A 23,916-nucleotide genomic window follows, 5' to 3' on the forward strand; every position below is an offset into this window, starting at 1 on the left:
TATGCATTTATTTTTTGGATTGCGACCGTCTCTCTCAGCATTTAAAGAACCCTGACACATCTTTACAAAACGGAGTGGTCATTGCCCAAAATTCATCAAACCTAAAGTTCAAATCATGAAAAATACTTGACAATCATAAACAAACGAGTAATTAGTGCGCAACTAATGCAGTTTCAACAACAGGAAAATCTCCAAATAGGCAGAGGCAGATCACATCATAAAAGTTTCAGTTAATGTAAACACGTTTGGTTAGCAAAGTTATCGCCTACCTGAGATACTAATGGAGCTCACTTTCATCGGCGTCGCAACCACGAGGGGAGCTTCGGGAGAGTTGGTCACTGCAAACTTCTCGTGCATGAAGCGACTGTCGACGATGGATTCATCTTTGGGGACGACCTTGTAACAGTAGCAGCTCTTCAGCCCTTCCTGGTTCTTGTAACATTCATGGTTGCCGTTTTTCACTTGCTGGAAATTCCATATGACACTAAATTTACCGACGGTCGCAACCAGATGCCTCTCTTGCTTGCCGTTTTCAGTCACCTGTCGAGCAGTGGAACGGAAATATGTCAAACAAATTAGATTGTATGAGCTTGAAATGCTAATGAACAAAATCATATAGTTCAAATGCCTGGTAAAATTCAAAGTTTTTCTTTATCCAGGAGTTTGATAACCCATCCCATCTTGAGCCACAAAAAATAAGACAAGTATAAGAATGTCGAAGAACACCACTTGATGAAGTTGAATTCTATTATGGAAAATCATATATACTACAAACTTATAAATGAGCTCTAATAATGATTAGAAAATAGAACATTTCACAATTAATTGCATTCCAGAGTTCAGGCTAATATATGAGTGTCATTAACTTGCTATTGTGCAGACTAATGAACGTTCTATAAAAAAAACAACTCCAATTTTCACAGGAACGAATTCAAAAGATTGAACAGCCAGCAACTAGCAAATTACTCTTCTTTGACTAGCTAAAGTTTGAAACTAAGCCAACAGCAAAAACTGACTTAGTATCGTAAACTATTTAGGTCAATTGAAACAATTTTAACCAAGAGAACTTACATAATGTTGACAAGTGCTTCAGCTTTTTTGTTTGAAAACAGACTTAACACGCACAGATAAAAAAAAATACATCAACTCATTAACTGGAGGCAGATAAAGAAGGGCAATTTACATATCGGACCCCCATTTAATTAATTTTTACCAAATCACGCCTGATTAATTGGTTTTTGGTAAACCGTGCTCCCAGCTATTTTTTCCTTTTAAACCTTTAATTTAAAAAACCCTTCCAAAATTTACTATCACTGATTTCCCAAATTGTATGATTTTTATTCAAAATTGGCTTGCTTGAGTCACTTTGCACAAAAAATGTTTGAGTTTGGAGCTTGTGATATCTAATGCATAAATATTCGCAAGAATATCCATGCAAACTTATTTCAAAGTCAGCTTGCAGCATGCTTTTCACTCAAACTTATTTGAGTTCATTTTGACAAAATAATCATTTTGGGGCTCTCAAATCCTAAAGTGCGTAAACATAAAGAGTTTACCTCAATTATGTTACCCCTACTAATTGGAATAAAAGAAATAGCAAATATGTTCCGTGCAAAATGGGAATGGATTGAGGTTATGAACTTATATAAACCTGGAATCAACTTGATCATAAGATTATAGGTTCATTAAATACCACACAAGACAGGAGTAAGCTTATGTACATTCTTATTATGAAAGTTGATCATTTGAGTGTATTTAAATAGATACTATGCACTATATTCACTTCTTTTGGGGCTTCTAGTGAATTAAGAAAGTTTGATTGTACATTATTTTTGATGTATATAAGGCATAATCTAGATAATTCAAATTGAACCAATTGGATGTTTGACCCAGGTATGATAGGAACAAGATTGATCCACGGGCTGATTTGATGTGATTTCAACTCAAATTTGAGTTGTTTAAGTTCTTTTATACCTTAAAGTATTACTTTTGAATCTCACATCCTAATGAAGTATTAAGAATAAGAATTAAAGCGCTTCCATAGGCATGTGGTTTAGGCTGAGAGTGAAACAGCAAAAAATTTGAATAGTGTGATTTAGTATACGACAATTAAGGAATATTATTGGTTAAAAAAAACAATTAGAGGAGTGCGTTCAAGTAAATTGTCCATAAAGAATAAAAATAAGAACAAGAGGGAAAAGATAGTAGCACATAAATAGGTCAATTTTAGTTGAGATATCTCAGCAGAAGTGAATTCTATTTCATGGTTATCAATTACCATAAGAAAGAGGAAGTTCTTTGTTCAAACACTAATATCAATGGAAATGTTATCTATGGTTGTAAACATTATTCCGCAGAATAATAAAAAAATAAAATTTACTATCCATGAAAAAACTAAGATATCACCTACTTCTTCCGAATCCAAATCCAAAGATAAATATATCATGAACTATCAATTATTTTTTAATGAAAACTCAACCCTAAACTAGATTGAAAAACTAAACCTGGGGACATGAACTACCGAGGAAACTAGATAAACAAGGGCAAAACTTATACTTGATCTTTTTGTCTCAAAATGCAGGAAAGATAAGGTTAATCTGAATCTAAATAAAGTTGGTCAATGACAAATAACAACAATATTGTAAGCCCATAGAATACCAGCAATCCAAAAGAACAGACATATTGAATGCAATAAGTAGAAAAAAAATTTCAACTCAATATTGAGAAGATTGGGTTAAACAATTTCACAATTAAAAATTAAACTTTCACATTAATGAAAGATCTCTTGAGAAATCTAGAGACTCAAATATAAAGCCACGGGCAAAGATATGCAAAATAAATGCCTTTTAGGCTTTTCTACAAAGTTTCATAGGAAAATACTAAACTCGAAAGTTATGGTTCACAAGGATCACTTTAGAAGATTGATTTCAGTATCTGTTTTTGCCAAAAAAAAAAAAAGCTGGAAAATAAACTAAGATCATTACTAAGAATGTGTCAATAAATAAGGCAACATAGACACTTTGGTTAATTTACAAATTTAGATACTATATATCATTTGAGAACTTATGTTGCATTATCCAAACTTTCAATGAGACATGAGAACACAAAATGAAAAAATAGCACCAATCAGCATTTATATCATTCAAATCAATTACTGAGTAGGGCAAAATAAGAACAAAAAGAAAAAAGAAAAATGCAGTGGAATTTTGAGTAAAGGAAAGAAGGATGAAGTCTAGCATACCCATGAGAACTGTCCTCCATGGAATTTATTGTCTTTACCAGCCAGATGAGAATCCAGTGGAGTAAGCTTCAACAATCTTGGAGCAGCAATCCTGTGTCCCATTCTCCCACTAAAACCAGTCTTCTCTTTTCCATCTTTGTCTTTGAAGACTGTGCTTATGAGGATTAAATACGTGTCTGTTGTGCCCAATATCCATTTCCCATCAAAAGTGACATCCACATGAGTGATTGGCGAGCCAAGGCCCGGAAATGCCGTCTTTGCCATTCTCATAGAAGTCCTTGAATAAAGTCGTATCTTCCCGTCCACAGACCCGACAACAATAGAACCATCTCCTGTTGACGCGAAGCATTGGAAATTTGTTCCCCTAGAGAACTGATGTCCTTGTGTCCATTCTAGAACTGGCGATTCCTTGGCATTTGCAAGGTTCTGAACTATACCTCTGCGGTCCCTCATATCCCAACGGCATAGCCTATTATCATCCAACCCCAAGAAGGTTGACTCTGATGGATCTAACTGAGCTCCCTTGCTGTCATTCGTAATGTCTCTCATAGTAATATCAGTTCCATCCTTCTCAAATTTCCACTCTGTCACAACTTTTCCTGTCTCAATATCCAGATGATGAACCCCAGTTGCATGTGGCTTACCAGCTTCTACAGGGCTCATCAGTAACATATTAGTTTCTGCTCTCATCAAAAGTGCCTTCTTGGGGGTTGAATATGCAACAGCTCGACCCCCATTACCCGAAATCTTCACAGACACACCCTTGCCATGGACCCCATGGCTAAAGTTCCTGAGGACCTGAATCCCTGAATTGCTCACCAAAAAACTATTGTCGAGAGCGCCAAGGGCGAGGCTTTGTATCCCTCCTTCATCAGCCTCCTCCTCGAACTCCTCCAGCATGTCTTGTTTCATCCTGGTTGGAGTAGCCAACCGACCAGGACTCTTTTCGAAGCTTTCGTCTGCATCTGCCCAAATACTGTCATCTTCTTCCTCCGGTTGTGCCCACGCCGTAAAATCCTTCCCAAAAATCTTGACTTTATTATCCTGGTTCGACTCAAATCCATAAGTGTTCTCAAAGAGGCAGCTTTGGAACCGATTCTGAAACTCCCGGTAACTCTCTGGAGAGGGGAACTTGATCGCCCAGACCCCATCTGCCACGAAGTCAACGCGGCGCTGGCCAGGAAAGGACTTGAGCTGCAAGTTTGGGTCGATCCTGGAGCGGACCTTGGAGCCGATTTGCAGTAACCAAGGCGAGGAAGGACTCTCCTCGCCATCAGATTCATCAGATCCTGAGTCGCGAACGAATTCGTAGGATGCGAATTTGTCGGAGACGACCCACCGTGCGGCGGGGGAGTTGCCGCCGATGTGAAGGTAGAGCTTGACCGCGTTTCTGGAATTAGGCTTCCGCGAGGAGGACGGGGAGGGTGAAAGGGACGAATTAGAATACTTGAGCTTGAGAGCCTGGAGCTTACGATCGACCTCGTCGATGGATGAGGCTGGAGTTAGGGTTCCTCCAGATCGAGGCCCCGCTTCATCTCGATCTTGTCGCTCCCCTTCATTCTCGTTTCCTTCTTCTTCTTCCTCTTCCTCGGAATCTGAGAGCTCCAAGTCCTCGCGGCTTTGAGAGCCTCCCATGGCGAATTGGCGATCGAGCAAGTGAGCCGAGAACAGAATTGGTGACGAACAGAATGGGCTTTGATCGGGAGCCTAATGTTAACTGCCTCTTGCCTCTTTCAAACGGTTACCTTACCGACGGTAAGTAGACTCGCCTTACGTGCGGACCAGTTTTCAGTCGTTTACGTTGCAATCCAACCAGTGCAGCGATGTCATCGTCCAGTGAAATTTCTGGTGAGTCAGTGGGTAACAAATAATAAAACTTGGGATAATCTTGATCAAACACGTAATCTAATTTGGATCTTTCCAAAACACGCCTCCACCCTTTTTAACATATATATAATAAAGTATTATTTTAATTAGCAATAAAGCGTATAACTAAATTATTACGAAAATTATAATTTTAAAACAATTAAATATAGCGAATCGGAATATATAAAAATTAAATTAAATTTAAATACGCGAGCCCAAAACATCCGCCCATTTCTGACGTCTGCCCATCGTCATAACTGCTGCAAGGGATTCGCCAACCGATGTGGGACTCGCGCAGCGAGGCCACTGCAGACCGGGTACAGTATCCGAGTATATATATTTGCGTAGCCACAGGATCATTGAAAATACAGAGTGGAAGCTGGGCATCCAACTGTCTCCTTTCCCATTCCGACGCCCGTCTCCACTGTTTTCACTTCATATCACGACTCACGAGATGGAGCTAATAATTCTACAACAGATCGTGATTGAACTGCGAGTTGAATCGGCGATCCCTAATCCTTCCTCCGAGTGGAGGCGACTCCGCCTCCGTCCTGTCTCCTGCCTCTCTGTCTGCTTCTGGATCGAAGTCGGGAATCCAATTGATCCCTCTTTGTCTGTTCCTGTGGCCGGATCAGGCTAAAGATCCTGCCTCGGTGTCTCCGGAACCCCACGAGAAGTGAAAAGCTACTTTTTGTTTTCTCCTGCCATTTATTTGAGTGATCCATGTTCGGATCCAGGAGGTTCGACGATGGGATGGAGGTCAGGAAGGAGAGGACTGTAAGGTCAGTTAACGTGCTTTCTTTTTGGCGCTTGATTTGGGGAGTTTCCAGCAGTAATACGAACCTGATTTTGATTTGATCCTTTAATTACCTGGACGCATCATAGTCAATCATCTACAGATTGAGGATACATTCCGTTTAAATCAGCATCCAGAAGCTACTTTTTGGGTGTTGTTTATATTTCGGTGTTTGAGTTCATACTAGCTTCATGATTGCATTTATTTGATTCGCAAATACTGTGTAGTTAACTTTTAGTTGTGTTAGACTGTTAATTTTTGGGGGGGACTTCTTCTTATTTGGTGCACAGGATCTATACCGATGAAAAGCAAAATCAAGCTAAAACTACACTCCAAGGCTTGAAGTCGGGTGGGTATACCTCAAATGGAATTGGAAAAGTCGGCACCTGGAAGTCCATAGCTTTCGCTGAGGACCATAAGCCATGGAGGACACACATTCTTGATCCGGGAAGCGACACTGTATTGAAATGGAATCGTGTTTTTCTCATTTCATGCTTGCTTGCACTGTTTATAGATCCATTGTACTTCTATTTGCCGAAGGTCAAAAAGGGCGATAATACCATATGTATCATGATGGACGACCATGTTAGCATTCCTGTCACAATTTTTAGGACACTTGCTGACCTTTTGTACATAGCACATATTGTGGTGAAATTTAGAACTGCATATGTTGCTCCAAGCTCAAGAGTCTTTGGCCGAGGGGAGCTTGTTATGGACCCTAAGATGATTGCTAGAAGATATTTGAGATCAGACTTCTTTATAGATCTCGCAGCTGCACTCCCTCTACCGCAGGTAAGCCTCACATTTCTTTTGAAATTGATTTTGTAAGATATGGTTTATCTTACATTCCATCACTCTGGTGGGTTTTATCCTTTCCTTTCCTCGTCAAAGATACGGTTTGTTATCCTCATAGACTACTTATAATTTTGATTAAACTGTAGAGAAAACCAGATTGATATGATCCTTTACTCGTAATTTGTTTTACTTACAATCCCAGAACTCAGTTATCCATTACATGTTTGTGTCCGCCAACCTTGTTTGCAATTGAACACTTTTCTCAAAAGGAAATTGTCCTGACTTCCACATTTTATGCCTATCTAATCTAGTTCTTTTTATTGTAACAATTATGAGAACCATCTTATTTTATTTCAGCTGCTCATTTGGTCGGCAGTAAGGAACTCAAGAGTTGAACATAACAATAATGCTCTCGCGCTAATTGTCCTAGTACAGTATATACCAAGGCTTTATCTCATATTTCCTTTAAGTTATCAAATTATTAAAGCTGATGGTGTTGTCACAAAGACTGCTTGGGCTGGTGCTGCATATAATCTACTTCTCTACATGATCGCTAGTCACGTAAGTAACTGGGTATATTTTTCTGTTAATCAGTCGTGTGCAATATTTTGGATGTAATCCTTAATTTTCTACTTGCTTCAGTTTAGATGTGTACTTTTTTCTTTTAAAATTGGCAAATGGTTTCTAATCGTGAACTTATAGATCCACATTACAGGTTCTAGGAGCTTCATGGTATCTACTATCTGTCGAAAGGCAGACTACATGTTGGCGATCAGAATGCAAAAATGAAAATGGAACAACTGGGCCACTATGCAGACCTAAATATTTAAATTGTGCTCAATTAGGTCATCCAGATCACGAGGCATGGGCTCAGGCTACTCAGGTGTTTGGCAATTGCGATGCTAATAACCCCAACATCACTTTCAACTATGGCATTTTCCAAAATGCATTAACCAATGAAGCCCTCTCAACGGAGTTCATCAAGAAATACTTCTATTGCCTTTGGTGGGGTTTGCAGAACCTGAGGTATGTTGAGTAGCTTCAGCAATAGATAATCTTTCCCTGCCCATATTGAGTGTCGTGGTGAAACATATTGATCTTATTATATTTCTGGAGTCTTTCTGTTATCCTTTCATATGCATATATTTATATTTCTTTTGTGCTTTCAGTTCGTATGGCCAGACTTTGACAACAAGCACTTTCATTGGAGAAACATTGTTTGCTATACTAATTGCTATTCTTGGCTTGGTCTTGTTTGCGCACTTGATTGGAAACATGCAGGTACCATCTTAAGGCTCTTTCTTCTGTTCCTTTATTTTCAATCATCATATTGTATGAGATGTAACCAATGGTTGGTTCCATTTGTTTATAGGCTCGCCTCTTTCAAAGCCACTAATTACAGATGTGTTAGCTTAACAAGTACTCACTAAGTTGAGTTTTCATTTACGGACATACATGCAGTTTTTTTAGTATGCTTTGATGTAAAACTTAGTAGGGAAAGGAGAAGTAGCAGAGGAGGTGGCAAGTATGAGAAGTAGATAGTGAGATAATACAACAATAGTTGGGGCAATGGTGGATTTATTCCAAAATGATACTTAAACCAAGTTTAGTCTCGGTTGTTAGGATTGTTAGCTAGTATAACTTTGATAAATAGTTTGGGTGAAGAATAGCAAAGATCAAGAGCACACATAGAAGAAAGAAGAAAAAAAATCACTGATTCAACTGCTTCAAATGCACATCTTGTCTGATTGCGAATGGTCTGGTCTGGTCTGATCTTTGTAACTCTGCTTAGAAGTTCCAATGCACCCTTAGATGTCTAGGCTAATGTTTGGACTAGTTGATCTCTTCTTCGATTTTGAATTTGTACTATTTTATATAGAAATCTAATATGCTATGATTATATTTTCTCTGTCAGCTGTCTAGATATTTCTATGCACTGCATGGAGCAATTTTTTCTACTAGGATGTTTTAATCAATCAAACTCTTTTCTCGTAACATAGACCTACCTGCAATCAATCACCGTGAGACTGGAAGAATGGAGACTAAAACGCAGAGACACAGAAGAGTGGATGAGGCATCGGCAACTTCCTCATGATCTGCAAGAAAGGGTTCGACGCTTTGTTCAATACAAGTGGCTTGCTACTCGTGGAGTGGACGAGGAATCCATTTTGCGGGCTTTACCTGCCGACCTTCGGCGAGATATTCAACGCCACTTGTGTTTAGACCTCGTTCGACGGGTACAAAGCTACATTTTCGTTTCCTCTCGTTTCCCAAGTTCATAACTGACCATGCCAGTTTGGATTCGGAATTGCAGGTTCCTTTCTTCTCGCAGATGGACGATCAACTTCTAGATGCAATTTGCGAGCGTCTGGTGTCTTCACTGAGCACAGAAGGCACGTTCATCGTTCGGGAGGGAGACCCTGTGACTGAAATGCTTTTCATCATTCGGGGGCGATTAGAGAGCTCGACGACCAACGGTGGGCGGACGGGCTTCTTTAATACGATCACACTGAGGCCAGGTGATTTCTGCGGCGAAGAACTGCTTTCCTGGGCGCTTCTTCCGAAATCCATGGCGAACTTGCCTTCCTCCACTCGGACCGTAAGAGCGCTCGTCGAAGTCGAGGCCTTCGCGCTGCGGGCAGAGGACCTCAAGTTCGTCGCGAATCAGTTCAGGCGGCTCCACAGCCGGAAGTTGCAGCACACATTCCGCTTCTATTCGCACCATTGGAGGACATGGGCCGCTTGCTTCATCCAGGCAGCTTGGCATCGCTACAAGAGGCGGAAGATGGCAAGGGATCTGAGCATGAAGGAGTCATTCAACTCGCGTACAGACGAATCGGGTCAGGAGGAAGACGAGAGCAATTCGTACTCAAAGAGTTCATCTCGGCCCGAGCAAAATCTCGTCGGAGTCACACTTCACGCGTCCAAGTTTGCTGCCGCGATCAGGAAGGGTGCCCAGAAGATCAAAGGCATGCCCAATTTACAGAAGCCGAGCGAGCCCGATTTCTCTTCTGAATCTTACGATTGATTATTACTTTTTTTTTCAACCCTGTAAAATATAATACGGATGATGCACACTTCGTTGAAACACTTGGCTGACCTAATTCTGAAGTTCCTGGGTTCCTCTAATCTTTTATTTGTTCACTGCAAGTACATAAACGAAAAAATGAATCGAGATAACAGGCAGAGATACAGCCACAGTGTGATTGAACTCGACGTTGATCAAGGGTGAGCTCCAGTTACGTGACGCCGGCGCCTGTTGTTCCTCAACGCGCAGCACGTGAGAGAGGACATGATGATGACGACGATGAGGAGGATGAGGTTGGCAATGGTGAGCTTCTTCCATCCGCGTCGAAGAACTGCGACGACGCCCGCCTTGCACGAGCTGCAAGAGTAGCAGAGCTGGTGCAGGTTGTTGCTCCACGCTAAGCAATCAGGGGACGACGAAGCGGTTGCGGAATCAGGGATCGTCGATGTTGCGTTCGTGTTCTTGAATTTGCAGTACTTCGGAGGTTTGCAGCAACCAGACTGCATGCGAAACTGAATTCATTAGAAGATCTTCGTTGTCATCTGATCCTGTTCGAAAATAAATCGGGGAAATAGTAAACTGGGGATATAGCTATTGTACTGAATATAAACTCCATTTCATTTTGTAATATAAAAAATATCAGAATCGAATTAAGAAAAGGATCTCGGAATTAATCCTTCGACATTCAAGTCAGTCATCCACACGAAAAAAAAGAAGAAACAACAGTACCACAAGCGTAACACATAAATAATGTGTACCCGCAACGGTGTACAGACCCTTCTTTATATAATATATCCTGGTTGGCGATGTGCGCGTTTTCCGAAGCATGAGCACGTTCTCCGATTTATCCATTGTCTGATCCACCTGTAGACCATGCCACGTGTCGACGGCATCATCTCCCAAAAGTATATCCAAATACACGTCAACGTTCCCGACGATCGACCGAGAGGGATAATCGCTTGGCCGAGTATTCCTCTGCTCGGCTACTCTATCTTGTGACGACGAGTCTAGATAATATGTTCTTGTCCGATCGGAATAGCAATTCGGCCATCTACACATGTCCTTTATCAGTCGAGCGACTCATGTCCGATCGGCCCTTAATGTAGGGCTCCGCTCAACTACCTTTTAGTGGGCCCTGTTGGTCCTCTAGCGTTGACCCCCTTGACTTTGACCTCCACGTCAGCTGCTATCTTACTCCTTTAACCCGCACTTGGTGGACTCTTTTATCACTGCATCATAAGTCTTCTCCTCAAGTCTAGTCGAAGGAGGCGAGCAAGTCCGACTGACTGGATAAGTAGCGTACCAGGTGACCTTTGATCAGACACTATCCATGGCCTGGTAACTGGTCAGAGGTCCAACCGACCATTCCTTTATTGGGGATGTCTAGTTGCCACTCGGATGATGCCTCATAAGTTGGTGTTGGATCGGTTGTTCGGCTATACCATAATCGAATATATGTGCCGATCGGGATGGTTGACACCAATACTTTGTGAATTTTTTCATTTCTCTAGACTTTCTTGGCTGAGTGCCTAATGACAAGGGCTAACATCATCTCAATTTCTAGAAGACCGTGTAAATCTCTTATCATTATGACCGAGCATGCCACTCATGCCTTTTAATTAAGCCTCATTAATGTCCTGTTATAATCCGCCGACACGTGTCCTACTTTCTACCTCCACACGCTCGATGTGACAGGCAGATAACCACGGTGATGTGACAAGCATCTTTTCAAATTCTACGGCCGGATCTTCTCTTAGTTTTTTGCAACCATTGATCGGATGGCTCAGGGCGATCGGCTGCGAGGTTTATAAACATTACTTCACTTTGTCGTCGTCTTAATTCCCTGGGTTTTCATCTTCGAGCGGCGTCTGCGACGTTTCTTCTCCTCTTCTTCTCCAGCGACCATTCTCAGTAAGCTAGCTCCTTCTTTTCCTTCGTCAAATCCGTTCATTGCTTCTTCCCGATTTCCTCGCTTTCGATGGCTAGTTCCTCGCAGCCTCTGGTGTCTGTCTTGGACTCTGGTATACTTCCACCAAGTCCAAGTTCGACAGGGACGACATAGAAAAACTGAAATTCATATACCAATTTCCCTCTACTTATCAAGTTGATATTCCCTCCGCTTACAATCGGCCACACGAGTCGCGAACCAACTTTTTGACTTTCTTTAAGGACCAGTTTAGCGCAGGCCTTCAGTTTCCTGTTCATCCCTTTTTTCCAGCCTTCTGTAAATATTTTCATATTTCCCTACACAAATTACTGTCAAACTCCTTTAGGCTACTATGCGGGGTGGTAATTCTCTTCCACCTGCACGACCTTCCCTTGACTCCTCGGCTCTTCATTACTTCTACTAGCCTAAATTGTTCGAGCCGAAGACCTTCTTGTTCCAAGCCCGAGTGGGCTCGGTCTTTTTCGACAAAAATGTCGTCCTCCAATAAACATTGGAGGGATTTCTTTGATCGTTTTCCTGATCGGCCTGACTTCCCGATCGGATGGCAAATGGAAGTGATGACGGCTCCTTCGCTCGGGAAATACAGAAGCTGATCAGACTATTTCTAAGCAGTGTCCAGTTTGACCGGTCAGAAGTATTACATCCACAAGCTATTGTTGGAGGGCGTCCTGTATGTGTTCGGCCTAAGCCCGATCCGAGCACGGCTGTCGTCCAACCTAGGTATGCTCTTTCTTCTTCTTCTTCTCATCTTTGAATATAACTGATTTTTCCTATATTTTTGCATCCCGCGTCATGTTAAGGGCACGCCTGGCCGGCAAGAGCAGGCTCACGGACACGGAGATCAACGCAACGGCTGTAGCCGAGTTAAAGAGTCATGGCATGCATCCAGTCATTCATTTTGAAGATCCGCTTGGCTAGGCGGGCAAGACTCCTGCATCGAGCAGCATGGGTGGAGCGAGTTAGACGGCGGCTAGTGATGCAGCAGTCGCTACAACTAACCTTCTTCCCGAACGGCCTTCAATGCTGCCAATCGTGGTGGCTTTAGAGTCGTCCACTTCCGGCGAAATCCTCCAACGACGCAAGAGGCGCTGTGCGAGAGCTTCCTCCCGCTCTGCCACATCTGCCCCTGCAGACCCCCGCCCGATCTGGTTCATGCCCTTCATCTAAGCCGGGTGAGACATCGACGCCCGTTCTTTCGAAGTAGGGAGTCGCTGCACTTCATACTTCCGTATCCTCCGACCGGACTCCATCGTTGTCCGGTCTACCGTCAGGAACAATCTCTGCACCGCCAATCGCCTTCATGCCACCACCATCCTCGCCGGTCGCACAAGTATCTGTCATCTAGCCGGCCTCTAAGTCCCCGTCCATAGGGAGAGCGACCTCTGACCTGTCCAGTCTGAGTGGCCAGCGCCAAATAAAGTCAATCATCCATTTATCAATTGATGAATGACGCAACCTAGACAACATCACATCTCGCACCCCTGAGCATTAGATTCGGATACAAGGGCCGCTAGCACAAATATGGGTCGATGCTAGGGCCTGTGCGACGGTTATCTCTCCAGGGGAACTAGCGAACAGTCATACTTTGATGACCACTGGGGTATGTTTACTGCCTTTATATTTACTTATTTTTGCCCCCTCGGCCCTTACGATCTCCTTGTCGTTGCAATACTGGGGCGAGAGCCTAGCCATGTGTCGGTGGCTGGCATTTTTAGAGTCGAAGTCCAACAATTTCGCGTCCCGAGCGACGATCCGAAGCCTCACGTGTTGAACTTGAATAGCTTATGACCCAAGTGGCTCAGCTAAAGGCCGATCTACAGCGAAACTCTAAGCTGCTGCAGGAGAAAAGGAGCAAGAACGCCGATCAGGCTTCACAACTAGCGAGGCTCAATAAATAGTCCAGCTCTTTTGAGTCGAAGATCCATTCGTCCAACACCAGAAAACTCCAAGCCATTGAGGACTTGGAGATCAAAACACAAAGAGGCTCGAGTCCTGCCTCAGAACTTGAAGGAGGCCAAATCCGCACTGAGCGCCGAGCAAGAGAGTTGATCGGTAGAGCAGGCTGCGGCGAAGGTCCAGCTCGCAGTCAAGGATGCTGAGTTGGAGTCTCTTAAAGCAGAGTTGGAAGCCTCCCGATCCGCCCTATAAATTTATCAAGAGGTAGAGCTAGTCTGTTAGAGTGTATACTAAAAGCCTAACCTTTTGTAAATATTTTATTTTGAAATAAAGAATCACATTGGTCAAATGTCTACATTTATATGCTAAGTGTAGTTGTTCAATTAATTTATATTATAGATAACATGGTGTGTGGTGTCATACACAGAAGATCATGTTATCAATTCCTTATAAATTATAAACAGTAGCTCACGACTAATATGGAAAGAAATAAACCATTGGAGTAGTCGTAGTGTAATTTGATATTAGTTTATCTTAACTATAAAATTACACTAATACACTCTGAGTATATTGAGCTGGACCATTTAAGGTAAATTTTTTTTATACTGACTAAATAAAAGAACAAGATCTTTGTTATTACGGAAGTGTGTGCTCGTAATCCTGATATAATAACAAACACATATATCTAGTATTTATTTCTTTGACTTATCAATGGGTGAGATTTAGTTCGATAAATCAAGAGGTCCGATAAGTTGGGAAATGATATTATTTATACTGTGTGTTGATGATTATAGAAGGAAACTGTGTCCTAGTAATCTAGGTTGATGATGTCCCCAAGAGGAGCTCATAAGGATTGTCATGTAAACCCTGCAGGTGGACTTAGTCCGACATGATAATGAAGTTGAGTGATACTATTCTTGGAGCTAGATATTAATTAATTGAGTTGTCAGTAACTCATTTAATTAGTGGACATTTTATATCTTAAACACAGGGAGACTAATGTTGGAACCCTAAGGTGTTTTGATATGATCAAACAAGTTAAGTTAGGTCCTGTTGTGTCTAACCCTTGTGTCTAAGTGTGCAGGAGCTTAGGAACACAGGAAGTCGAGCGGAAGACGCGGCTTGCGAGACAACGACACGGGGAGAGAGCTGACGGGCTCGGTGCGTCCGAGGGACGAGGTGACCGCGGAAGAGTACACCGGTGGATGAGAAGAACGTGCGCGGCGTTCGAGGGACGAGAAACCGGGGAGGAAGGCTGCTCGAGGAGAAGGCCGGAACTTGGGTTCGGGTGAGCCCTATTCCGGATGGCCGAGATCACCCAAGCTAACGGAGCCGGAGCGAACAAGACCCAGATCGAGACGAGCTGAGCCGGAGACGAAAAAGTCAACCTCTGTTGACATTAGGGCTCAGGACGCCCGGAACCATTCCGAGCGCCCGGAGCAGCCCGGGGCGCCCGGAACCCTTCCGTGCGCCCGGACCAGAGAAATTGACCAGATCAAGTCAAACTCGATCTGAATGTTGGGGGATAAAATTTTATCCCCCCAGGGCACCCGACCAGTGTTATAAATATAGCACTGGTTTGCACAGAACATTTAACTCACTTGTAATGAGTTTTCTTTGTGCTTTCATTTCTGTTCTTTTTATTTGTGCTGTCAATGCCGTAAAGAGTCTACTCCACCCGAAGGATATCATCAGATAGTGCGCTTACTTTCTTTGGATTAGCAATCCCTTGATTGCAAACCAAGTAAACCTCTGTGTCTGATTTACATTTTATTAGTCTCTTTATTTTGATTACAAGTTCTTTTAAATTAGTTGAATATCCGAGAAAGGTTTGTGTTTTTTTTTGTAGGGCAATTCACCCATCCCCTCTTGTCGGCCTCCAAAGGGACCAACAAGTGGTATCAGAGCAAAGCGCTTTAGGAGGACTAACCGCCGATCGAAGCAATGAGATGGCCGGACCAAGCATCGTTCCACCAAAATTCGAGGGGGACTTCGCACACTGGAAGCGTCGTATGGAGGTATTCCTAAAAACTGATTTCGAAATTCGGTTAATTATAAAGTATGAGTTTATATCTCCGATAAATCAAGATGGAGAAGAAAAAGAAGAGAGCCAGTGGACAAAGAAGGAGCAGAATGAGTCCGTAGCGAACAACCGTGCGGAATATCACCTGCTCAGCGTGTTGCCACCTCAAGAAGTCAACTGCATCAGAAGCTATTCATTTGCTAAAGAACTCTAGGAGAAGTTCTTGGAACTCCACGAAGGCACGTCCGAAGCGAAGCTCGCAAGAAGAGACATCCTTCGGAACAGACTGACGAACATCCATCTGGAGAAAGGTGAGAAGGTAGTCGATCTACACGTGAAGGTAAAAGAATTGATTACCGGTCTCGAGAACCTCGGTGAAACGGTAACAAACCGGGACACCATACGCTACGTTTTCAACGCGTTTCCCGGAACTCCAGAATGGACATCAATCATCGACGCCTATTACATTTCAAAAGACCTGGAGGTAAGTACCTTAGAAGAATTGTTCTCTACACTTGAACTACATGAAACCGGGTGTGCCGGGACAACAAAGGAAGCAAGTCAGATGATTGCACTAAACACAACCAAGAAGGATGAACCCGAGTCAGATTCAGAAGAGGATCAGGAAGCATATATGGTAGGAAACTTTAAAAAGTTTTTTAGATCAAATAAATTTAAAGAAATGCAGAATAAAAAGAATCTAAGAAATAGAAGAAGGATGTGTTGCTACCAGTGTCAAAAGGAAGGACACCTAAAAGAGGATTGCCCAGAACTAAAGAAGGACAAAGGCAAGATTCCTAAGAAGCATAAGAACCTAAAAGCTACATGGGACGACACTTCATCATCTGAGTCCGAGATTCAAGAATATGCCAGGCTAGCGCTGATGGCAAGCTACGAAGGGCAAAGCACATCAGAACCTAACATCGATGAAGGGGGAGCGACCTCAGATGAAAGCAGCGAAGCAGGGGAAGATTCAGGCTTCAAGTCTGATATGGTAAGTGAGGTATGCCTCTTACCCCTGATCAACTTTACTTTGGAATTAAGTCTATGGCAAAATCCATGTATAAATTAAAAAATAAAAATACCAAATTAGAAAAAGAAATTTTAGAAACAAAAAGAATTTTGGCAAAATCATATCTTATAGAGGATTTTGATAAATTGAAAATTGAAAATGAAAAACTAAAAGAAGAAATAGAAAGATTGAAAAAGGCTAATGCTTCAAATATTTCTACTTTTAGAAATTATAAAGGTTTAAATTGGTATTATAGATTTCATCAAAGTCAAATTAGAAAAATATCAAAAGCCTATGTACCTAGGAAATACTTGATTAACCCTATAGGTAGAAACCTTTATTGGGTTCTGAAAACATGTTTAACTTAGAAAATTAAAATTAGACTAAGCATTTTCAGCAAGAAAATTAAACATGTAATTTCTTTATGTGGCTTTATCTAGAAAGTGGTTGTTGCTCCAATAACCAAGAAGGTCTAGTGCCTCGCCACTGTCTGGAAGCCAAGTATCGAAATGAAAAGTTTAATTGACTAACTGAAAGAACATTAATTCAAATTACTTAATGTTTTAAAAGAGTTACTCAATTTATTTTAGAAAATATATTCAAAAATACTCATATTTTTAAAAACTTAGAAATTTTTTAAGTTTGAAAATTTTAACGTTGCAAATTTTAAAAAAAATAATATTTGCCTTAAAGTTTTTTTTACTTAAAGATCTTTTAAGATATCTATTCTGTTGCATAAATTTTTTTAAAATTTTTTGCAAATATTTAAATTTTTGAAAAATTATCATATTTTTTAAAAAATTTAGAATTTTTTTTTCCTTATGAATGTTTTCTTTTAAAACTTAAATTTTTTTTTAATTTTTTTTAACACTTAAGTTTTTAAGTAAGAATTTACCTTAGACTTATTTAGAACCCCAATTTTTATGTGATCAAAGGGGGAGAAATATGTTAAGTCTAGGGGGAGGTAATTTTTAAATTGAAAAATATTTGGACTTATTTGCATATTAATTATTTTTTATTGCATTTGTTTTACCTTAACTTAACTTGGATTGCTCACATCAAAAAGGGGGGATTGTTGGAACCCCAAGGTGTTTTGATGTGATCAAACATGTTAAGTTAGGTCCTGTTGTGTCTAACCCTTGTGTCTAAGTGTGCAGGAGCTTATGAACACAGGAAGTCGAGCGGAAGACGTGGCTAGCGAGAAGGACGGCACGGGGAGAGAGCCGACGGGCTTGGTGCGTCCGAGGGACGAGGTGACCGCGGAAGAGTATACCGGTGGACGAGAAGAACGTGCGCGGAGTTCGAGGGACGAGAAACCGGGGAGAAAGGCTACTCGAGGAGAAGGTCAGAACTTGAGTTCGGGTGATCCCTATTCCGGATGGTCGAGATCACCCAAGCTAGTGGAGCCGGAGCGAACAAGACCCGAACTGAGACGAGCTGAACCAGAGACGAAAAAGTCAACCTCTGTTGACTTTAGGGCTCAGGGCGCTCGTAACCATTCCGTGCGCTCGGAAGCGAGCGCCATTCCGAGCGCCCGGACCAGAGAAATTGATCAAATCGAGTCAAACTCGATCTAAACGTTGGGGGATAAAATTTTATCCCCCCAGGACGCCCGGAACCCTTCGGGGCGCCCCGACCAGTACTATAAATATAGCACTGGTTTGCACAGAACATTTAATTCACTTGTAATCAGTTTTCTCTGTGCTTTCATTTCTGTTCTTTTTATTTATGCTGTCAACACTGTAAAGAGGCTACTCCGCCCGAAGGAGATCATCAGATAGTGCGCTTACTTTCCTTGGATTAGCAATCCCCTGATTGCAAACCAAGTAAACCTCTGTGTCTGATTTGCATTTTATTAGTCTCTTTATTTTGATTACAAGTTCTTTTAAATTAGTTGAATATCCGAGAAAGGTTTGTATTTTTTTTTTGTAGGGCAATTCACCCCTCCCCTCTTGCCGGCCTCCAAAGGGACCAACAACTAATACACTCAAAATAATAAGGAGCCCAAAATGTAATTTGGGATTGGTGCGGTAGTTCAATAATAATCCTTTAGTGGTATGAATTATTATTGATGAAATTAAGTTGGGTGTTCGGGCCAAACACGGGAAGCTTAATTTCATCGGGAGACCAAAACCAATTCCTCCTCTCGGTCCCTATCGTAGTCTCTTATTTATAAAGTATTATACACACCTATACCCACCTTTTTACCCATTCTTATGTGGCCGGCCAAGCCAAGCATGGAGCCCAAGCAAGGGACGGCCAAGACATGGCTTGGATGGGATGAAGTGTGGCCGACCCTAGCTTGAGTCCAAGCTTAGGTAGCCGGCCACAATAAAATTAAAAGGATTTTATTTTTTAAAATTTTTCTTATGTTGATTCCATGGTTTTAAAAGAGAGTTTAAAATTTAAACCTTTCATTTTATAGCTTTCTACAAAAGATTAAGTGAAGGGTTTGGAATCTTTCCTTATTTGTAGTTGAAAGGAAGATTTTAATTTTTTATTAAACTTTCCTTTTTTAACCATCCTCATGATTTAAAAGAGTTTTAAAATTAAATCTTTCTTTTTATAGTTTCTACAAAAGATTAAGAAAAGATGTGATATCTTTCCTTATTTGTAGATTGAGAGGAAGATTTTAATTTTAAAGATAACTTTCCATTTTGGAAATCATCCACATATTTTAATAGAGAGATTTTAATTTATAAAATTTCCTTTTATAACCAACCATGAAGGGAAAATTAATAGAGAAATTTTTATTTTAAAATTTTCGGAAACAAATTAGGAAGTTTTAATTTTGTGTTTAAAACTTTCCTTGCTTGGATGATTGAGAGGTGGCCGACCACATTAAGTTGAAAGGAAAATTTTTTATTAAACTTTCCTTTCATTGGCTAAGAGAATAAGGAAGTTTTTATAAAACTTTCCTTATTTGCCAAGTCCAAGGAATATAAAAGAGAGGGTAGACACCTCACAACTTATGTTCTAGTTTTCCTCTCTTCTATTTCTTTGGTTGGTGGTCGGCCCTTCTCATCCTCTTCCTCTCCTCCTTTTCTTCTTCATTGGTGGTCGGCGGCATCAACTCTCAATGAGCTTGTTGGTGGTCGGATTTTGCTTGGAGAAGGAGAGAAAGGAGGTTTTGTTTCTAGTATCTCTTGGAGCTTGATGGTGTGGCCGAACCTCATCTATTCTTGAAATTCTTGTGGTGGCCGAAACTCACAAGAAGAAGAAGGAAGCTTGGGTGGTTCTCGTCTCGGTAGATCGTTGCCCACATGACGTCCGAGATAAGAAAAGGAATACGGTAGAAGATCAAGAGGTTGTTGTTTACAAAGAAAGATATAACTAGTAATTCTATTCCGCATCATACTAGTTTTCTTTGTATAATTTTTGAAATACAAAACACAAGAGGCATATGATTCTAGGTTTCGAATTTGTGATTCGAGTTTGTATTTTTTTTTTTTGAATTTGTGATTCGATTGTTCTATTTGGTTAAACCTAGGGTTATACAAGGAAATTAAATATTAGATTTCTTTAAAAGGTTTTGTCTAGGCGGTGGTGGATGATCTCACACCCAAGAAGGACTAGTACCTCGTCATGCAGTGTTGGAAGCTAATTTTAGAAATTAATATTTAACTAAATTTGTAACATAGGTGGATTTGGATCAATAATGTTAATCATCGTTTGCAATCCAAGTCTAAACCACTAAGAACAGATAAGTTAAATTTGGAATCAATAATGTTAAGTTCCGTTTGCGATTCCTAATTTAATTTCTAAAGAACACAATAGGTTGTTAGTAAAGGTTCAGGACTTGTACAAAATTTTTATACAGAGAAATCGGTATGACATTCCCCATAGCAACCAACACAGTCGATTTGAAGTACTCAAGCGAGATTATCTCTGCTCGGATGCCTTCAATGACCGATTTACTGACAGAGCGCTCTGCCTTTTCAACTTCGAAATTGACGGGACTATCGATCAGCTGAAGGACGGCGGTTATCTCCCTTCAGCGCTGACAAACAAGGTTATCAACAGGGAAAAACTAACCGAGTCGCTCCTTGACGACGTGCTCTACTATCTCAAGTAGCCTTCATTTTTGCCTCCTCAGGTCGCTTTCTGTATGTCTCCATATGTAACAAATTTTCTAAGTTCAAATGAATTTATAGTCCTTCGGCGTTTCATTTTTCAATCAACCTTTACAAGTGGGTATTGGTGACTCACAATTCGATGTCTATTCACTTTGTTGAATCTTAAAAGCGCTTAAGCAATGTGTTGCCATTCAGTTCAATTGGGACTGTGCACCACTTAAAGTTTTATAAAATTTGTCTAAGTATAACTCCCTGCTTTCCCATCATCAGTGTAGCTAATCCCAGAGACTTCCGAATGCTCATTCCACATAGGTCGAGCGACAATATCGTGTCAAGGCGTTCCTGCTTTGATCACTGCCCAACCTATTAACTTTACTTTATGGCTATAGGAAGTCACTTGGCCTTCTTCATCGCCGACTCAGTTTTAGAGTCGTTGCTCGGCTGCTATTCATCGTAGACTTAAGTTTATAGCCACCGTTTGGCTGTTGATGCGTAGATATGGGTTTATAGTATCCGCTCGACTGTTGACGTAGACATGGATTTATAGTCGCTGCTTGACTGTTGACGAAGATATGGGTTTATAGTCGCTACTCGACTTTTGACGAAGACATGGATTTATAGTTGTCACTCTACTTTTGATGAAGATATGGATTTATAGTCGTCGTTCGACTGTTGGTGAAGACTAGGATTTATAGTCGTCACTCGACTGTTGGTGAAGATAGGATTTATAGTCGTCGCTCGACTGTTAACGAAGACATAGGTTTATAGTCGTCACTCGATTGTTAGTGAAGAAAAGGGTTTATAGTCGCCGCATGACTGTTGAGGAAGACATGGGTTTATAATCGCCATTTAACTGTTGACGAAGATTTGGATTTATAGTCGCAGCTCGACTGTTGGTGAAGACATGATTTTATAGTCGCCACTCAACTGTTGGTAAAGATAAGGGTTTATAGTCGCCGCTCGACTGTTGACAAACCCCAAGTTTATAGTCACCGCTCGATTATTGTTAAAAACTAGGGTTTATAGTCGTCGTTAGACTTTTGATGAAGTCATGAGTTTATAGTCGCCGCTCGACTATTGGTGAAGACTAAGGTTTATAGCCGCCGCTCGACTTTTGGTGAAGACAAGGGTTTATAGTCGTCGTTTGACTGTTGACGAAGACCTAGGTTTATAGTTGCCGCTCGACTGTTAGTGAAGACTAGGGTTTATAGTCGTTGCTCGACTTTTAATTTAGTCGAACGGTACAAGAATCTGGGACACTTAGAATTTTTATTCATTGTCTTCCTACATCCACAAGACCTACACTTATATAAGTACATTCATATTTAACCACGCACCTATCACCCAACCCTATATGGCTGGAGATGGTTCGCGCTTCAAGGCCGCTTGAACTTTTGCCCATCCTCATCCTGTAGATAGTAGACTCTCGAGCGGAGCTTCTGAATGACTTTAAAAGGTCCTCCTCCCTATGGAGTCTCCAATTTGGTGACATTGTCGACCAACTTCATTCTTTTCCAAATCAGGTCGTCGACCTGAAATGACCTTGGGATCACCTTCCAATTGTAGTTCTGCTTTATGCGTTGTCTGTACGCCATTATCCGAATAGCAGCCTTGTCTCACGCTTCGTCTAGAAGGTTGAGCTCCATGAGCCTCCGCTCGATGTTTCCATCGTCGTAGAGTTACACCCGATCGGACTCTACTCTGACTTCCACTGGAACCACGACCTCACCGCCATACACCAGGTGGAATGGTGTGACGCCGATCGTCTCCCTTGGTGTGGTACAATGAGCCCACAAGACACTCAGGAGCTCATCGACCCAACTTCCTCCAGCGTGGTCGAGCCGAGCCCATAATCCTCTAAGGATCTCTCGGTTGGTGACTTCAATCTGGCTGCTGCTTTGAAAGTAGATCACCGAGGTGAAAGCATGCACAATGTCGTAGCCCTCGCACTACTCATTGAGTCTCCGTCGGGCGAACTACCTCCCGTTCTCTGAGACGAGCCGGTAAGGAATGTCGAACCGACATAAGATATTCTATCATATGAATTTGATGACCCTATGTTCGATTATCTTAGCTATCGGCTATGCCTCCAACCACTTTGAAAAGTAGCCTATGTTAGTAATTAGCCCTAAGAGCCAATCATGAGATGATTAGGCTTTTTAGATTAATCATTGAGTTAGACTCGAATGAACCCACTCATTGGATTAAGTGTAATCCGAATTAGACTCATTGAGTTAAATTCAAATAGATCCAATTGTTGGATTGAGTCGAATTGCATGGGAATCAATGGGTTAGACTCATTGGGTGAACTTGAGTTCACCAAGGAAGTTGAATGGTCAAAATTCAACCATTGGATTGAATAGTTGATTTTGAGCCATTGGATTAGAAGATGAAAGGGTGGAGACACTTGGTATTCCATGGGAAGGCTATAAATATCATTTGGATGATATTTTTCATAAGATTTTCATCACTTGAGAAGGTGAAGAGTCTTTTTGCATCTTCTTCTTCCTCCTTCCCTTACTTGGCCGAAACACACACTTGTAGGTTGCTAGCACAACCTTGTGTGTTCTTCTCCACCTTGTTGAGTTTGTGAGACAAACGAAGGCAAGGCTTGTTCATGTGGATACCGTAGAGGCGCGAACGCTTGATCGTGCTGTGATCCGAGCTGTCGGGAGATCGTGAGCACACTTCAAAGGTATAACTCTATCATGTCTTTAGATCTAACTTAGTATAAGGTTGTGTTTCCCTTCGCATGGATCTTCCGGAGGAAATAGGTTTTTTCCGCTGCGCGTTTACGTGTTTAGCAACCTATTCCCTTACAGTCTACTACGATGAGCAGAAATCTTCTCTGACCGATCACCATTAGAAATGGTCCAATGATGTTCATGTCCCATTAGTCGAACAGACAAGACACAATGGATGCCTTCAATTCCTGGGTCGGTTGGTGTTGAATGTTGTGATATTTTTGACACGACGGGCAGGTGGCCACTGTCTGAGCGGCATTCTCTTGCAGTGTGGGCTAAAAATACCCTACCAACAGGATCTTTCAGGCCAACGATCTACCGCCCGGGTGACTTCCGCGGGAGCCCTGATGCACTTCTTGAAGGATGTACACGACGTCCTTCGATCCGACACACTTGAGCAACGATATTGAGAAAGCTCTTTTATACAGCTGGTCCAGATGAGCTTCCTCCTGATCGGCTGGAATGCTACCCGATCGAAGGAACTCTATCAA

General features: G+C 41.6%; 3 protein-coding genes across 3 annotated transcripts; 1 reads left to right on the forward strand and 2 right to left on the reverse strand.

Moving 5' to 3' along the window:
• Positions 1 to 102: 102 nt before the first annotated feature.
• LOC122047301 (protein CYPRO4-like) lies at positions 103 to 4,954 on the reverse strand. The gene is made up of 2 exons (XM_042608483.1): positions 3,242 to 4,954; positions 103 to 540 (listed from the first exon to the last, which is right to left on the reverse strand). The coding sequence occupies exons 1-2, from the start codon at positions 4,874 to 4,876 to the stop codon at positions 259 to 261; spliced, it is 1,917 nt and encodes a 638-aa protein (XP_042464417.1). The 5' UTR covers positions 4,877 to 4,954; the 3' UTR covers positions 103 to 258.
• A 535-nt stretch (positions 4,955 to 5,489) lies between these two features.
• On the forward strand, positions 5,490 to 9,827 carry LOC122047303 (cyclic nucleotide-gated ion channel 17-like). The gene is made up of 7 exons (XM_042608484.1): positions 5,490 to 5,889; positions 6,194 to 6,695; positions 7,056 to 7,259; positions 7,414 to 7,724; positions 7,868 to 7,979; positions 8,699 to 8,935; positions 9,013 to 9,827. The coding sequence occupies exons 1-7, from the start codon at positions 5,831 to 5,833 to the stop codon at positions 9,724 to 9,726; spliced, it is 2,139 nt and encodes a 712-aa protein (XP_042464418.1). The 5' UTR covers positions 5,490 to 5,830; the 3' UTR covers positions 9,727 to 9,827.
• A 93-nt stretch (positions 9,828 to 9,920) lies between these two features.
• Positions 9,921 to 13,015, reverse strand: LOC122048736 (tetraspanin-12-like). The gene is made up of 2 exons (XM_042610266.1): positions 12,899 to 13,015; positions 9,921 to 10,226 (listed from the first exon to the last, which is right to left on the reverse strand). Exons 1-2 carry the CDS (start codon positions 13,013 to 13,015, stop codon positions 9,921 to 9,923), a joined length of 423 nt encoding a protein of 140 aa, XP_042466200.1.
• Positions 13,016 to 23,916: the final 10,901 nt, after the last annotated feature.

The sequence above is a fragment of the Zingiber officinale genome, chromosome 2B (assembly GCF_018446385.1).
Source record: "Zingiber officinale cultivar Zhangliang chromosome 2B, Zo_v1.1, whole genome shotgun sequence".
NCBI classification, from domain to species: domain Eukaryota; kingdom Viridiplantae; phylum Streptophyta; class Magnoliopsida; order Zingiberales; family Zingiberaceae; genus Zingiber; species Zingiber officinale.